The sequence below is a fragment of the Amborella trichopoda genome, chromosome 6 (assembly GCF_054954075.1).
Source record: "Amborella trichopoda isolate Santa Cruz 75 chromosome 6, AtrichopodaSantaCruz75HAP2 v2.0, whole genome shotgun sequence".
In the NCBI taxonomy this organism is placed as follows: domain Eukaryota; kingdom Viridiplantae; phylum Streptophyta; class Magnoliopsida; order Amborellales; family Amborellaceae; genus Amborella; species Amborella trichopoda.
In genome coordinates this window covers 50,463,135-50,480,360 of record NC_142341.1, presented here as the reverse complement: position 1 = coordinate 50,480,360, position 17,226 = coordinate 50,463,135, and the positions used below count along the sequence as shown (strand labels likewise).

At 34.9% G+C, this 17,226-nt stretch overlaps 1 protein-coding gene and 1 non-coding gene across 2 annotated transcripts; one reads left to right on the top strand and one right to left on the bottom strand.

Annotated features, from left to right (window-relative positions):
• Nucleotides 1–891: 891 nt before the first annotated feature.
• LOC18448749 (cytochrome b561 and DOMON domain-containing protein At3g07570) lies at nucleotides 892–6,022 on the bottom strand. Its single transcript, XM_006858810.4, has 4 exons — nucleotides 5,521–6,022; nucleotides 3,682–4,081; nucleotides 2,489–2,775; nucleotides 892–1,357 (listed from the first exon to the last, which is right to left on the bottom strand). The coding sequence occupies exons 1-4, from the start codon at nucleotides 5,689–5,691 to the stop codon at nucleotides 1,124–1,126; spliced, it is 1,092 nt and encodes a 363-aa protein (XP_006858872.2). The 5' UTR covers nucleotides 5,692–6,022; the 3' UTR covers nucleotides 892–1,123.
• A 6,895-nt stretch (nucleotides 6,023–12,917) lies between these two features.
• On the top strand, nucleotides 12,918–16,438 carry LOC110008518 (uncharacterized). The gene is made up of 2 exons (XR_016057231.1): nucleotides 12,918–13,353; nucleotides 16,172–16,438. It is a non-coding gene; the product is annotated as an uncharacterized LOC110008518 (transcript).
• Nucleotides 16,439–17,226: the final 788 nt, after the last annotated feature.

The following is a 17,226-nucleotide window of genomic DNA, read 5'->3' as shown; positions in this document are numbered from 1 at the left end:
CTTGTGAAAAAGAAAAGAAAAAGTCCACCTCAAATTCTCTTCTGGAAAATATATCGAGTATGGAAAACCCTATTATGGATAAAATTTATATTTCAAATAATAGTATAGATCTCGCAGATCCATAAACACTTGAAAATGGAGGGTCTAGATAATATGTTACAAGATAAGCTATTTTTAGGTCTTGAAATCTTTACTTTATTCGACATCTATAATAGCCAAGGTCGAGATGACCGATTTGTAGGCTCTTTGATGCCAGAACTACAATTTTCAGAAAGATTTGAGATGCAGATTTACTTATTCTTCAGAAAGTTTAATATTTTTCATATTTTCCTTTCCATATGAAATGCCCATCTATCAATATGAACTAAGAAGCAATCAATACATAGTTATCTAATTTTAAACAAGTATTTAAAAAGATGAACATAATAATTGGCAGTAAGGTAATAGATTTTAGAATGCATTAAAAGAGATAAATTCACAATTATAAAAAAATTAATAAATGTTGTTGGCAATCCACAATTAAATTGGTGCCTACTTCTACAATAATTAAACCTTTCAAATAACTTAATTTCTTTGTCACATGCGAAGCATGTGCATGCTACTAGCAGTCAGAATTTCGTTACGAATGGGCTTGGGCTTAAGTAGTTAGCAATAAATGTTTAGCAGTGCTACATCTCAAGTTTGCTTTCTACTACTGAACTAACAAACAACAAAACCTAGTTAGAGTTTTGCACCTCTGAAAGAACACCCACTGCCAAGCATATGACACTCAAGATAAACTTTTTTTCATTTTTTTTTTTCATTTTTTCCCCTCTTCGTACTCAAAATAAACGACAAAAACCCCCAAGAAAAAATGAATTAAAAAAAAAAACTATTTGTGTACAATACATGAAACTTCAAACCTTAGGAAACTATGTATATAACGGTCCAAGTGATAGTTACATCAATAATAAAAAGAAGAATACACAAAATCATAGCTATGAAGAAAAAAAAAATGAAAAAATAAACTATCACCAAGTCAAAAGTGAGGATAAAAAATGCCAAGTCCTACCAAAAATATGCAAACAAACAAGAAAAAAAAGAAAGAAAGAAAAAGAGTACAATCTTCTATCTTTCATCCCCACTATTTAGCCATCCACATCCTCAACTGGAGTACAAAAGCAATGGTGGCCAATACACCAAGAGAAGCCCCATACCCAACATTCCATGCCTTGGGTTTATCCTCACCAAGATGAATGCCATAGAAAATATTTGCAGCTGCAAGTATGACAAGGCCCCTCCCCATCCAATGGTGGTACCAATTCCAATACTTCCTAACCTTTGAGGCCTTGTCTGGCCTAGCCAATATTGCCATGACCTAAAACCACAACCAAAACAAGGTTAAAAACCACTAAAATTTGCCCCATGGACATGTATAATCTTTGGTTCTAAACTTAGAAGTGAACAGTTTGTTACATCTACTCCTAATTGAATTGAAGCCATTTCAGTTTGACTTAGGACTTCAACTTAAAATGAAATGATTATTTGGTCTACAATCTCTAACTAGACTTATGGGATTGTCTATTTATTTCTTGTGTGTAGAGGTCACAATCATTCCCACTCATTAGATGATACACTAATAATCTTATTTCGGGATTTAAAAATGATGAAGTCATGAGGAAAGGAAAATTCACCTAAAAACACATCTTTTAACATTTTTTCTACGCCTTTTGATTTAGGGTTGGTATTGCGTCCAACATGTTGTGGACGCTTAAAACGTGCACAAGCATTTTTTAATAGTTTAGATTGAACCAACCTGATTTTATTGTTTAAAATATTATTAGTCATTTTTATTTAGTTATTTATAGGAATGAACCTACACCCCAAAATTTAGATGAAAATATTATTTATATTAAAATAAAAAATAAAATAGAAGATTCATTTTTAACCCCGAGATATGCCCCTGTGAAATCTCATTGTGGGAAGGGTGCTTGTGCACCGGTCCACATAGGGGTGGCAACGGGTCGGGTTGGGTCCAGGTCTGGTTGGACCCCAAAATATAATGTGGGATCCGGACCTAGACCAAGACCGAGACCCGATCGGACCTGACCCAAAAATTAAAATATATATTTATTTAACTATATTTAAATATATTTCATACATTGGGTCCCGAAACATACTACCAGACCCGTACCGGACTAGTGTTTGGATCCAAGATTTGGAGCCGGAGCCAACCCGCCAAATCCAATTGTTGGACCCATACCCAAAACCGCATTGGGTCTACTGCTCGGGTCCCAGGTCAGGTCTGGGTCCATTGCCACCTCTACGTCCACATGACGTGGATGGGATTCAAATCCTAAAATCCCATCAAAACACATATGATCATGAATTGGGATAGTTAAAAACAAGTAAAATACTACACAATTGGTAAATTAGATCTATTTTGACAAATTTCCAAAAAGGAAAAATTGGATCTAAGGGGAAGTGGAAGGCAACCAACAAAACTGACCTGAAGGCACCCAATTACAAGGATGGAGATCCCAATGGCACGATGTTTGGGGACATCAGCAGCGAGCTTGTCATAGAGCCTAAACCCTGAAATTACCCCAGCTAATCCAAGGGCAAACCCAGTGGTTTGGAAGCCTAGGTGAAGGTAAAACCACAAGGGATCCCATTGCCTCAAGAAACGAGCAGCTATGGCTCCTATTGGCAAGAGAATGCCCCATCCCACCAGATTCAGCAACCCATGAGTTCTTCTTAGAGTAGTGTAAGGGGTGCCTGTAGTTGAGCTTGTTCCTGAGAAACAGTAAGAAAATTAGTAAAAATAATGCCTTGATCGATCAATGTTAATGAATTGTGTTTACGGTGGAAATAGTCGGGTAGGGTCTGGGTCAGAGTCTATGTATATTGAGATTGTCTACAAAGAGACTATTTATATTTTGTACAAGGAGGTCGCAATCATTATTGTCATTTAAATTTCAAAATGGGTGGTTGTAAGAGTGTCAGTGAATAGAAACAAATTTCATAAAAAAAAATTCTCTGACTTCATGAGTCATCCCAAGCCATCCAATTCGACATCTAATAGGCGAGAATAATTGTGACTTCCTTGTAATATAAATGGTCGCTTTATAAACTCTCGTGACCTAATTAGGTCTATGATGGAGCGTGGCCTAGCCAAACCCGACTCTCAGGTCCATACTTCTGGACTAGGACCAGACCACTTGGTCCAAAAGCTAGACCTGAACCCAGTCCTTAGCCAAGTCGATCCGGCCGCATTGATAGCTCTAATTGTAACTATAGGGCTCAACTCAATTTTGGTGGTTAATTGAGCTTAGACCTGAAATCATATCAGAGAGCATAAAGAGAACAGTGGTGATAAAGGTCAAGCCCTATGAGAATGGGGTTGGAATCGTGGTGGTAGCACCACTTGTGCCCTAGCTAAAGTATAGACCTCCATTCTCACCTTATAAATTAAAAAAACCACTAACGATTTGAAAAAAAAAACGGGTAGGAGCTCGTCTGAATTACCATAAAAAAAGGTCAAGCCCTATACAGGACCCAATTGTTCAATCTAAGCTCAATTGAACTAGACCTGACAAAGTGTCTAGGTCCATGTCCAGTCCAAACCTAATTGGGTCGGGTTCAGTTTAGGTTCATGTGTGTGCGTGTGTAAGAGTAAGAGAGAGATAGATATTACCGTACCTGTTGAGTATTCGATGGATGTAGAGATCATGTCCTGGTGTTGGGAAATCCTGGCATTGGAAGAAGGGATGTCATTTGGGGAGCCTAGGGCATAGAGGAGCCGGGTTCGGGGCATGCCAGTTTGGAGCTGGAAAGCTAAGTAGAGGCGCGAAGACTGCGAGACCAGCACAAGGCTCGAGTTATCAAGGGGCAAGTCACCTTGGTCTGGGTTCACCTGAGGGGTGCTCTTACCCCCTAAGTAATATTGCTTGATTACTCCATTGCCATTTGTAGGCAACCATCCCACAACTGCACTCGAACCCACCATTGATCCACTGGGTGAGAAGCCGATTCCGACCCATGTATTGTTGTTGGGGGCTGAAAGCACGAAGCTCCATGTGTTCTGACTGGTTTGCCCATACTGTGAGATGAGAAAATTTATATTTTTCTTCAAACTTTGATCCAAAAGAAAAAGAAAGTGACTATGAAAGAAAAGAAAAGAGAATGAATGCAGATTCTTCCTATGGTGACCGAATGAGGTACGCCACTTTTTAAGAAAATGAGCCTTCTTATAAAGGAAGGGAGTGTTTTTTTTTTGAAAGGGGTGGGGTCGTGGTGGCCGCACCCACACACAATAGTACCATGTTGTGGTTTTCATTCATACTTACACCACTTTACTAACGACTTATAAAAAAACTACCTCTTGAACTATCTTAAAAAACGGGTAGAGGTTTGTGTTCTCTATTGAATTATCTTAAAAAAAAAAAATTTATTTATTTTATTAGAAAAGCAGCTAGGTCGTAATGGTAGCACCCCTATACCTATTTACCATGTGGTTTCTAAGCCCAGCACCACCTACTCACACCGTCAAAAGAAGCTAACTCTTTAATCTATCTAACAAATTGGGTAGGGCCTGTCTCCCCGTTGAAATACCCAAAAAAAAAAAAATGCATGTGAGTTTTTATTTTGACTTTTTTTCTCTGGTGAAGTGACATGGAAATTTAAATGGATAATTCTTTTGATGTTTGCGTGAGGTATAAATAAGTTCTCCTGTTAGTTTTAAAAGCCTTTACACGGGGCACCACGCGTATATAAAATAGATGTGAATTTCATTTTAGTTGTCCAGACCGTAATTAAAATATTATATATATATATAATATTTTTTATTATATATTATTTTATAGATATAAAATAGTACGTTAAATAATTTTTGTGGATCAAATCGAAACCGGATCCCGTGTATACGTTTTGGATCTTGATCCGAATCAAAATATTCTAAATCCGATCAGGTCCGGATCCAAACCGAATCCCATGTGTACTTTTTAGATAAAAAACTGGATCCCAGTTGATCCGGACCGAATCCAACCCATTCTCAACCCTACCATCTACTTATCTATAACAACCTCAAGAATCAGGTTTGTCTAAATGCCGATGAACCAGGCTCATTCGTCTACTGACCAAGATGTAGAGCTAGCAATGGTCTGGGCAAACCCTAGCCTAGGCCTAACCATATTCCCCTGAGAGCTGGCCAACAGGATACATACTAAGTAGTGAGAGACAGGAAAAACCATGGCTCTCTCTCTAGAAACCGGATATATATTGAGCAGTGAGAGACAGGTTGCAGATTGCTTTTCAGATTCAATCATGAAAACCCTCTTCCCTCAATAGACCTGGTCTCAAAAGTTCTTGATTTTCAAGAGAGAGAGAGGAACTGAACTGAAAAGCTTTTCAGAATCAAAACAGAGAGAGAGGAACTGAACTGAAACAAAAGGTTCATGAAGAAAAAGAAAGTGAAAAGAAGATGAAATCTAGGTGCAAAACTATTAAGATTATCACTAGAAAAATAACACAAATGATTACCCGGAGGATATAATTGTGAGAGCTCCAAACAGAGAGGCAAATGAGAGAGCTTGTGTTGAAGGAGACCGAAGCACCAAGATCAAGATTGGAACTGCATGAATCCGTTTGTGAATTCACTCTCACATCAAACAGGCAAACCACCAATATCAAAGCTATGCACAAAACCTTCATCTCTCTCTCTCTCTAACTATCCCTCTCTCTGTTTCTCTCTCTTCTCCCTTCTTCTTGAGAACTCCAAAATTAAATGGTACCTGGTTTTCTGAGAATCTCTGAAGAGAGAGAAAGAAAAAGGGAGGAGCAGGTGAGAGAAGAGAGATATTATACTATGGAGCAGTTGACCCTCACCTAAACTAGACCCAACTCCATATTTATAAGTAGTACCAAAATTTTTAGCCATGCTTTCCAATGTATTTTAATGGTTGAGTGTGTGAGTTTGCAAACGACTGGTCAGCTGGAAGAATCTCTCTCTTTTCCTTTGCCATTGTTTTTCTTAATAGAACTCCACGTTTTGGGCGCTTATTCAATTAAATTTCTATACTTTTCCTATGTTTCTTGAGTGGTCTTTGTCTCATTTGAGGTGTGATGTTATCTGTGATTTCAAGGCGTAACTGAGATTCTCTCTCTCTCTCCTCCCTTCGCTGTGTACATGAATCTGTCTCTCTCCTCCTTCGCTGTGTACATGTGTAAGAAAAAGCCCGATTAAGTAAATCCTCACTTCATCATTCATTGAAAATTGTAAGTTAAGCATTGAAAAGTCTTTACATTAATCATCTCGACTTAAACGTTATCTGTGAAAAATTTTCAAATTATAATAATAATATATGTTGTAATAAATCATCCAGACTAAATATTTTGCTTTAAAAATAAGTGTTCACATATGTATCACTCTTTTAGTTACAAAATTTATTGTCCATGTTAAAAATTGATTTTAGAGCCAGAGATTTTTGCGTGAGAAAGTACTTTTTGGACAGAGATTTGAAGTGAGCTTTACTTTGTTTTCGTAAAGCCTAGGCCATATAAAAACCTCATCCTAAAAAAATAAGCCAAAAGCTCCTGCGGGTACTTGTTCCCTCATATGATAGCCATCATTTTTAGGGTTCCAAATCTCAGGGACCAACTCTCCTCAACTTCGATGACAACTAGAGGCCGCAATGGCCCAGGTGGTCTGGCCCAGCCCTAAAACTAGGCCTTGAGAGGTGGCAATGGGTCAGGTGGTCTGACCTAGCCCTAAAACTAGGGCCTGAGATTGAGGCCACCAGGGGCAGCCGGGCCAAAGATATTACGGTGCCAGCCCAACATGGCCCTCCTTTTTCTTGACTTTTTCTTTTTTATTTTTCTTTTTTTTTTATGTAGCCCGGCCTAGCCAATGGGGGTTAGGGCCAGGGCCCCTCTATGGACTAGGTCCAACCACCCATATAGGCCAAAAAATAAAAAAATATGGACTAGGTCCAACCACCCAAAAAAGCCAAAAAAAAAAAAAAAAAACCACGTGCATTCATATATGCATGAAAAAATAAAGTCCTGATGTCCAATTTTTAGAGGTTCAAATCCGAATGTTTGTTTACCAACTCTTTTCCTTTTTTAAAATAGTCCTTGGTGATAATAAAGTTAATCTTGAAAATTTCTACCAAGAAAATATTTTTTGAATCTTTAATTCAAGGAAGTAAGTGTACAATGACAGAATAGCCATCCATATATGCTTTTTTAGTAATAAAATTCCAAAAATTTAAAATTTAAAATATACTGTTAGGGGGTGCTTGAAAATAGTGAAAGAGGGGTGTCAAAGAGACCCTCTTTTATATATATATATATATAGGGGTGTCAAAGAGACCCTCTTTTATTTATATATATATATATATATATATATATATATATAATGATAACACGAGATTCATTAAACATGAGCAAAAATTACATGCAGGGAGTACAATTAAAGGAGGCACCCCTGTGTGCTTTTGTTGTGGTCGCGGGGTCTACCACAAATGATGCACTTTTAAGAGGGGTGTGGAAAGGCCGGGCCCCATGTTTTTTCGGCTTCCACGCCCTAGCAACAAACATGGAAGGGTTGATTGATGGAACTTGGTCTGCCCGCTCTCAAAAAGCCCCACTAATCAAACATGCCCTTCGATTTTCCACCGAAGAAAGAGTGTACAATATGCTCCCGCGGGATAACATCATACGTGCAGTGGATACCCCTCTCAATCTCAACTTACTTGAACTCAGTCTTCAACGCTGAACATTAGACAATATTTAACTGTCGTCAGTTATGAATGGTTCAACTAACTACCACCCTATGTCTGATAAATATTACTTCTTTGGACTTCTTCTTAATGCTAAAGTTTCTAATGGTCAATTTTGAACTGCAAATTTTGATTTTTTTTTTTTTTTTTTTTGTAGCCTTAGAATAGATCTACAACAAAAAATTTTAAAAACTCTGGGCAGCCAAATTTTACCTGAACTTCACCAAAATTTGAGTAGGATTTTAATAAGTCAAGAGATTATATGCTCTCTCAAGTATGATCCCCGGGACCATCTAGGAGTATTTTTAGGATCCCAAATTTAGGAAGAGACGTAACTTTCTCAGCTTAATTGCCGACTTAGAAAATAGAAAAACGCCATGTTTGTGCTTGAAAAATAAAACTGAGCAGAGGATCCAATTTTTGGATTGTCAGATCTAAATGTTTAACACATTTGAATTTATATTTCTAACTATACATTCTAAAATGGAAGGCTAAAAAAAGCCTAGGCTTAAAAATACGTAGTTGGAAGTAGTGAAAAAATATAGGGGGATCTATAGCTTCAATAAGAGTATGGCCATTAAAGTGCAAAATGACAGACTAGGATTCATATAGTCGACCCCAATTAGTTGAAAAAAAGTTTTGATGATGATGATGATACATTCTAAAATAGATCCCAAAATTTTATGGCGAAAACATATCTCTAAAATGGGTATTTTTCATGAGGGAGAAATTGTATAGTGCACTTGAGCGGGAACAATATAGACACCCTAATAGAATAAAAGTTTTGTGGGGAAATGTTTCTATACTTCCCCTACGGCATAGAAGATCTATGCTTCCCCTACCATCTAACCGTTCAATTTTGATCAAGAGAGTCACTCACGGTTTGGTCTTAGATCCGACGTCTCAAAGCATTTTATTTTTAGTTTTTTTTATACAAATTGTATGAATATGAAATTTGGTATGTGACATCTTCTCATTGGGGCGCACCTATAAAAAATATTAAAAATAAATTTTCGATAAAATATAATAACCAAAATACCCCTTGAGTCTTTACAGGAGCATTTTGGTCATTTTATTTTATTGAAAATATTTTTTTTTTATATTTTTCGATAGTGCGAGTTTAATAGAGAATTTGACGTTCAAAATTTGATATCAAAATGGTTTGTAGAAAACAAATTAAAAAATAGTACAGAAACGTGACATTGTGATTGAGGCAATCTTAGCCTTCCATTCAGAATCAAGAAGTTTGACCTATATACCCTTATATTTTATCACAAATTAGTATGCAATCGTTGGGTTGCAACGCTCCCAGAGTAATTATCACCATCTAATAATTTGATGGATGATGATGGAAGGAAAATAGCACACATGAGAACGCTACGTGACCTGAGTATTAGGTTTCGCTCTATGTCCATCACCATACATCAATGCTAATAACACTTCCAATGTATATAGCATTTTCAACGTGATATTTTTTAAAAGGTGTGATTTTTATAAGGTTGCAACTTTAAATAATCCAATTAAAGTTCACCCGCAAATTTTATCATAATATGTCTTTTTGGTGTAAAAAATTAGTAGGATTATTTTAGAATCTATTTTCGTATCTAACTATAAAATTTTAAATTCCAAATTTGGTTAAAATCAAGTAAAACTATAAACATATGAAAATCTTGAAAATGGACTATTTCTAGATATTATGTTGCAAGATTCACTATTTATGAGACGCAAAATCATTTTTTTCATATTCATATATCTCGATGTCGAGATCATCAATTATAAGGCTTTTCAATATTAAAACAACTTTTTGCAATGGATTTTTGAAGGGCATCGATAATTTTACATTTTAAGATTCCAACCTTATATACACTTTTTTCTTTTAAAAAAAGCAAATGGGATCTATCACTATTTATATATAAAAGTATAATATTTTTAAAATAATAGTTGAAAAAAAAGCTTTGAAGATGATGATGATTTTTTAAAATAATAATATTTCATAGGCTACGGTTCTGAAAAAGGTCGGTTTTTTCTTATTTTAGAGCCAAAAAGTCTTAGTCCCACACGTGATAGATTGGAATGAGAGAAAATAATGTATAAAGAAATTTTTATCACTGTAATCATGGAAAAAATGAAAGAGAAGGCTGGAATATGTGAAGCATAAATTTACATGTATACTTAAGAGCATGAGGCACTCTCAGCCTATTCACTATTGCGTTAGTGCTAATTGGATCAAATAAAATCATGTTGACCAAGAATGTTGTATTTGTTTGTAAATGATACTCTTGCATTGGGGTGCTCAATTTTTTTTTGTTTTTTAACATTAATAAGATTTTATTAAGAAAATGAAAAGTACAAGTTTTCAAACTCGATTTGATCAAGGATGCTAATTATTATGCTTTTATTGCGAGAGTTTGTAATTATGAGGCATGCTAGATTTATAAATTTATATTATGGTACGGTTTGTATAGAACCGACGCTCAAAACAATCAAATTAGAGCCTACTTTTAAATGGTATCGAGAAATGTGGTTTTAATTCCAAAAATCTTTGTGATAGCCTTAAATTAGATTTTCATCTTTAACTGTAAAATTTAAAGCTTAAAAAATAGTGTAGATCGAGTACATCTATAAAAACTTGAAAATCTTAAAAATTGTCGGTCCAAGAATGTATTACAAGATGCACTATTTCCAAAACTTGAAATCCATTTTTTGCTCATGTCCGTGCATCTTGATATCGAAATGATCAACTTGATGATATTTAGGCATCAAAACAACCTCTTCTACTGAATTTTTTAAGGTAGGCTCCAACTTGATCGTTTAAAACTTTTCCATTTATATTATGCTTCAATTAAATCTATGATTAAGTCAAGGTTGATATCTCAATATGGTGAATTTTCTAAGAGAAATGTAAAGCACGCGTAAATGCCAAAATAACCAGAAAGGATTTCTTAGTTATTAAGGCTTGTGTACAGTGATATACATGAAATTAATAATTTTGTTACGTTTGCAATGCCAATGTTTAACTGCTAAGATATAAAGTTGGATATTTTGAATTTTTTAATATTTATAACACATAAGTTAAAAATCAAGTTGATGGAAAAATTAAATTCTAAAGAGTGACTCATGGATAATATCTATCAAATGATTGTTCAATTTTTTGTGAAAATAATGGAACACTATATCAAAAATTGTGCCCTATATATACCTCTTAACAAAATGACTCAGCTTCTCACTAGAATTAGTAAATACAAGGGAAAATTTATCCATACACCCTAATTTGGTGTATCATCTATTAGTAGACCCACAAATTTGAAAAGTATGCAGCTATATTAATTTTTTTAAAAAACAATTAGAAAATTTTGGCATTCGTCTTAATTTGGTATACCATTTCCTAATAGATCTATAAATTTGAAAAGTATATGGGGGTATTAATTTTTCAAAAAACTATCTTCTAACCCCTTAAACCCATTTGCTCCAATTTTATGATGGGAGAATCTAAACTTCAAAACCCTTCAAATAGAGTTGTGAATGGTGGATTTATTAATTTTGTAGTATATATTTCTTTAAAAAAATTACTTTTTGTGATATCTTCATCATTAAGTAAAAGAAATTTCGTAAATATTACTACAAGACAAGGGGTACTTTTGTCATTTCTATAAAAAATAAAATTGAAATTTTTACTAAAAAACAAATGCACTCTAAAAATAAAATTTCAAGACACTAACTTCCAAAATACCATTGTAGTTTTGTAAAAAATTTAAATTTATTCTTATTTAACAGCTAAGTTATCTATTAAAATAATTTTTTTAAATAAAAAATAATCATCTTTTTTATATATACACCAATCACAACCCCTTCTAACTTAAACTTGTGTATTTTAAAAGGTTTTTTAACTCAAAACAAACGCTAAACAATTTTTGAAAAAACTTGTTAAGGCTCTCCTCTCTCTTTTTACCATCTTCCTTGGTCATAGAGGCAGTGACCCCCTTTTTCTCATGGTTAGCCTTTGGCTCGATGAATTTGAGCTGCTTACTCAATTCCTTATAAGAGAGGAACTTGTCTCTTCATTCTGGTTTGCTCAAGCTCTTCCCAAACTTCATCCTAGAGAGAGAGAGAGAGAGAGAAAAGAAAGGTGCCCTTTTAAAAGGCACTTGTACAAGAGAGAGAGGCACTTGCACAAGACCCAGGAACTTCAATAGAGAGGTTGAAGAATTTGTACAAGACTTTCAGGAAAAACTCAAAGAGAGTGGGGAAAGAGAGGAATCTGAAGAGAGAGAGAGAGGGGGCCATTTGAGAGGAATTTCAGACAGTATAGCCCTAAGATATGAGAAAATTCATAGTAATCTGAGGTATGTTCACCTGAAATTGGCTGTAAAGCGGCGAGAAAATTGAATCAAAGTGCTTTCGCTAGAAAATTGAAATCACAAAACCCAAGAAAAATATGTGATACTTTATGAGCCTATAATTTATGTTTATGTTGACAATAAAAAGTGAGGCTAAAATTTAGGGATTATATACAATGAGACCATTTATTTTTTATACGTCGATATCACAATTACTTATAACTATATGATGCGAAATCTGACAGCTTGGATGTGTCATAAAGTTTGAGAAATTTTCTTTTGGACTTTAAGCTTGGTCAATAAAACATCTTCAATCATCCAATATTACATCTAGTGGTCAAGCTCAATTGTGACCATCTTGTACCAAAGATAAATGATTGCATTATATATTTTTCTTAAAATTTTTAGAAAAAAATTTATATAAGGGTGAGCCCCTAAACAATCATTTTAAGGCGCATCTCGAAAAATCACTAGAAAATGTTGGTTTGATGCCCAAAAATCTTCAAATCGATCATCTCGATCTCAAGATGTATGGACATGAGAAAAAATAGATTTACAGTCTTGGAAATGGTGCATCTTATGATTCATTTTCCAAACCGTCAATATTCAAAATTTTAAAGTATTCATAGATCCGCTGGATCTTTACTATTTTTGAAGCTTTAATTTTATAATTAAAATTTTGAAGCTCTAAATTTTTGAAGCCCTAAAGAATCATTTTTTAAGCTCTAAATTATGGGCTTTAAACTTTTCGTTTGACGGTTGGGGGGTGACCATTAGGTGGCGCCCAAAAGGAAGTCATCCTCTATTGTATTTCAAAGCTCAAACCATCCCTTCTTCATGGTCCCATTTAAAAGCTGCAAAATGTTTTCTTTTTTGCCTTATTTTCCCATTTTTTCTTGCTATCAAAACCTCACTTTTTCATTTTTCTTTTGCCATTCTTTTTAAAATGTGGGGATCATGAATTCTGGCTCAGGATCTCCATCCTCCTCTCCTCCCACCCCACCTTCCCCTTTACCTATCAGTGTAGGCCCCAACCATGAGAAGTACATTTTCTCACTCTCGCCCTGGTCCTCGCCTTCGCCACCCTTCTCACCAACTTCTGGTCCCCTCTCATCAGAATCCGATTCCCGTGTACCGGAATATCGTGTCCTTCTTCCCCGCGGATCTTTAGCGCCGCCGCCGCCACGTTCGTCTACTTTTTCTTTGGACAGATTGACAGATTTCTCAACTGCACCAAACTCTTGTTTTTGGAACTGGTAAGGGAAATGCCGGTACTTTGGTCACTTTCAAAATTTGATTCTTCCAGGGATACTAGAGAAGAAGAGTGAATTGGGGATAATGGACTGAAATTTGAGTTTGTTGATCACTTATTTCAAATTTTAAGTCAGAATCAACAATAAGTATGAATTAAAATTGTGATAAAAGCAACTATCTTACGGATTAAAAGCCAAAAAAATGAATTAACAGCCATTGGAATCCACGTTTTATTTAAGACAGTTTTTCTCACCTACTAGGTTCTAAATTTATGCCCTCAACTAAGTTCCAAACCAACACAATTGATCAGTTCTCCCTTGTTACTTCATTTCCTTTGGCATTGCAACCAAGAAAATGTTCCAAAATCTATGAATATTTCGTTATTTGATCTTAACAGTTAATCAACCAATTATTTCTACATAAAATATTGCATATTCCGATGTTTAGTTTGACTATTTAACTGAGGAAAAAGTTTATATAGGTTTTCAACCTTAAAATGTAGAATTACAGATGCACTTCAAAAATCTATCGAAAAGGTTGTTTTAACGTTGAAAAACTGTCTGATTGATCATCTTGACATCGCGATGTATGAATATGTAAAAAAAAAAGTCTATGAGTCCAAAAAAGAGTGCATATTGTAACACATTATCTAGACCGTCCATTTTCAATATTTTCATATGTTTATAGATCTACTTGATTTTAACCATTTCCAGAGTTTCAAATTTTCTAATTAGATATGAGCATAGATTTTAAGATAATCCTAAGAATTTTTTACAATAAAATTACATGCTATGATAAAATTTGGATGTGCGCCTTAATTGGATTGTTTACCATAAAAGTTTATATAAGGTTGCAATCTTAAAATGTAGGATAAACGTGCATCTCAAAAATCCATCATAAAAGGTTGTTTTGATATCGAAAAAACCCTCTAGTTGATCATTCAACACCGAGATGTATGAATATGAAAAGAAAAAAAAGATTTTGAGTTCTAAAAATAATGTATTTTGTAACTCATTATTTGGACCGTCCATTTTTAAGGTTTTCGTGTGTTTATAGATCTACTTGATTTAAACGATTTTTGGAGTTTAAAATTTTATAACTAGAAATAAAAATAGCTTCTCAAGCCATCTTAAGATTTTTTTGAGACCACAGATATTTATTATAAAATTTGGAGGCTTAATTTGATTGTTTAAGGCTGTAACCTTCCTAAATATTAAATGAGGGCTTTATTTTAGGAAAACTATAGGTCAAGACGACTTACTTTTGGTTTAAGAGAGTTATAATTACTTTTGATTGTTACATTTCAAATCAGTTGGCTCAGGGTGTATCATTGGCTAGACTCCAAGTTGAATTTTTTTTTTTTTCAAATTTTATGATACTTCAATCTATTGAATTTGACATTAGACAGCTAATGGTGGTTATAACCTACTAGTACCGAAAGTAAATAGTCTTGTAATATACAATCCCTTTATTTTAAGGTGAAGTATAAACCTATTTTGAAGTGAAAATAAATAATTGACTTCTATTTTAATGAAACTTAAATGATCTTCCCTTTAAATTTAGGGAAACTTCATTTAATGAAAAGATCAAGTGTGGAAATGAGCAAGTGTGAGTAAGATCCTTTTAATTAATGTTAACGATGATCCTTTTATTGGGAAAAGATCGTAAGAATCAAGCGCCTTTTGGCACAGTATAGGACGAGCAGCCCATGATGGAGAAAAAAAATGAACAAATGGCCAAATTTATATATTGATACTTTTTTTTTCTAAAAATAGTAGAGTTCGATAGATCTTAAATTTTGTTTACACATATAGCTCTCATCTACGCACTCCAAATAAAAAAATATGCGTAACAAATGTCAATTATTCTCAGTTGTCGAGATCATCTCATTTTTTCAATCTTGACCATCGGGCCAACAATTTGTAGAAAAGTCGGTCGGTTCATAGGATCATCTTCCTTGTTTGTTTGATAATTCATTTTTGTTTTTAAAATTTTTTATTTAACCCTGGATCTGAACCCAAAAAATTTAAGCAATCAAATGTACTTCATGTGCATGAAAAGGAAGTGTTATTCTATTTAAAAGAGATTTCAGTTTTAATTTCACAAATTTGAGGGGGAGTTTGGATGGAATTAGGGAGAAAAATGGTTTTCTTCCTCTTGTTATTATCTTTTAGGGGGAGTTTGGATGGAATTAGGGAGAAAGATAGCTTTCTTCCTCTTGTTATTATCATATAGTGTTTATTTTGGGGCATTTTGTACACGTGTTCAAAAGGGGGTTTATACAAATGAGAGTCCAGTTTTCTTGGTGTTATGTTAATGGTGGGAATGGAGGGTGGGATTTCTTGGTGCTATGTTAATGGTGGGAATGGAGGGTGGGATGTTATGTTAATGTATCAACTCCCCTACCACCAATGCCCCAACCTCATTCTCACTTCATACAAATGAGTCGCAGTAGTATTCTTCCACACAAACGAGAAAAATGGCACTATTCTTGTTTAGTGGTACCGTTTTTGCACAAGCAAAACAAAATATTACAATTCATGTTTAGTAGTCTATCCTGGCAGGCCCTTAGACACCGATTCGCAAAAAGATATATCTGTCTCTCTTTTTTTTCTTTTTTTTTTCTTTCTTTCTTTCCTCTCTACTCTTTTTTTTTTTTTTTTTCAAAGAATGTTAAACTTTGACGAGATATAACTCTAAACGTCATATTATGGCACCCTATCACCTTGATGACCTTAGAACCAGAGGCCATTCCATGCTCTCTCTCTCTCTCAGTTATGTGTTTTGAGTGCTTATTGTGAGAATTGATTGGCTTTGCAGCTTGGAGTGGATTTTGACTAGATGCTGCTGCGGCTTGTGTTTTGAAATTTCCTCTCACAATGAGAAAGTAGAATGAAGATTGCCCCAAATATGATGGGATGGGCAATTGATGTTCGATTGGGCATCGTCCCATACATTTGTGATGCAGCGGTAATTGTTGTTTCAAAGTCACTCAAACATTGGATTTTTATTGCATTACATGGCCAATTGCATTTTTACTTTTGTACTGAATTAGCATAACCTACTGAGAGATCCTTATTGAGGAAAGATTATGCATTAACAGGAGGAGAGAGAGTGCGCATGGAGGTCCTTAGAGAGGGGTAGAGAGATTCGATATTTTACGTTATAACCTGGAATCAAGGGCTTACAATATGCATTACATATCGATTTTTTTTAATTAATAATTTTATAAAGGTTAATGATATTGTAATGAGCATATATTATATATTCTTACATGTTATACACTTACTCCCCGGTAGGGGTGGCAAGGGAGTGCCATGGGGCTTTGGCAATAGTATTGCTAAGCCCTATCATGAAGTCTTTGATTCTATTCTGACCAAAGTGTAGGGGCTCAAATCCCTATTGATTTACCACTTTATGAATAGCATGGGGTTTTGACGATAGTATTGCTGAGCCCCATGATGACATCTTTCTAACTCCATTCTCACCACTTTGAAAATGGCATGGGGCTTTGGTGGTAGTATTGATGAGCCCCACCAAAGGGTAAGGGCCCAAATCCCCATTGACTTTAACACTCTTACGGCCTAGGCTGAATTCCTATCAAGGTAGGGACCCTCTCCCCATTGATTCACCCAAAAAAAGAAAATAGTGGCAATGGACCTAGACCCGACCCGAGACACTATTTGGATCCAAATGTGGGTTCAAAAATTGGACCCAGCAAGTCGGGTCCACGTCCAAATCTTATTCAAGTCCGGATCCGGATTATATTTTATTGTCCCAATATATAAAATATATTTTAAGTACATAGATATTTTAATTTTTTGGTCAGATCTGGTCTGCTTCGAGTCTAAGTCCCAAACTTTTCGATTCCAGTC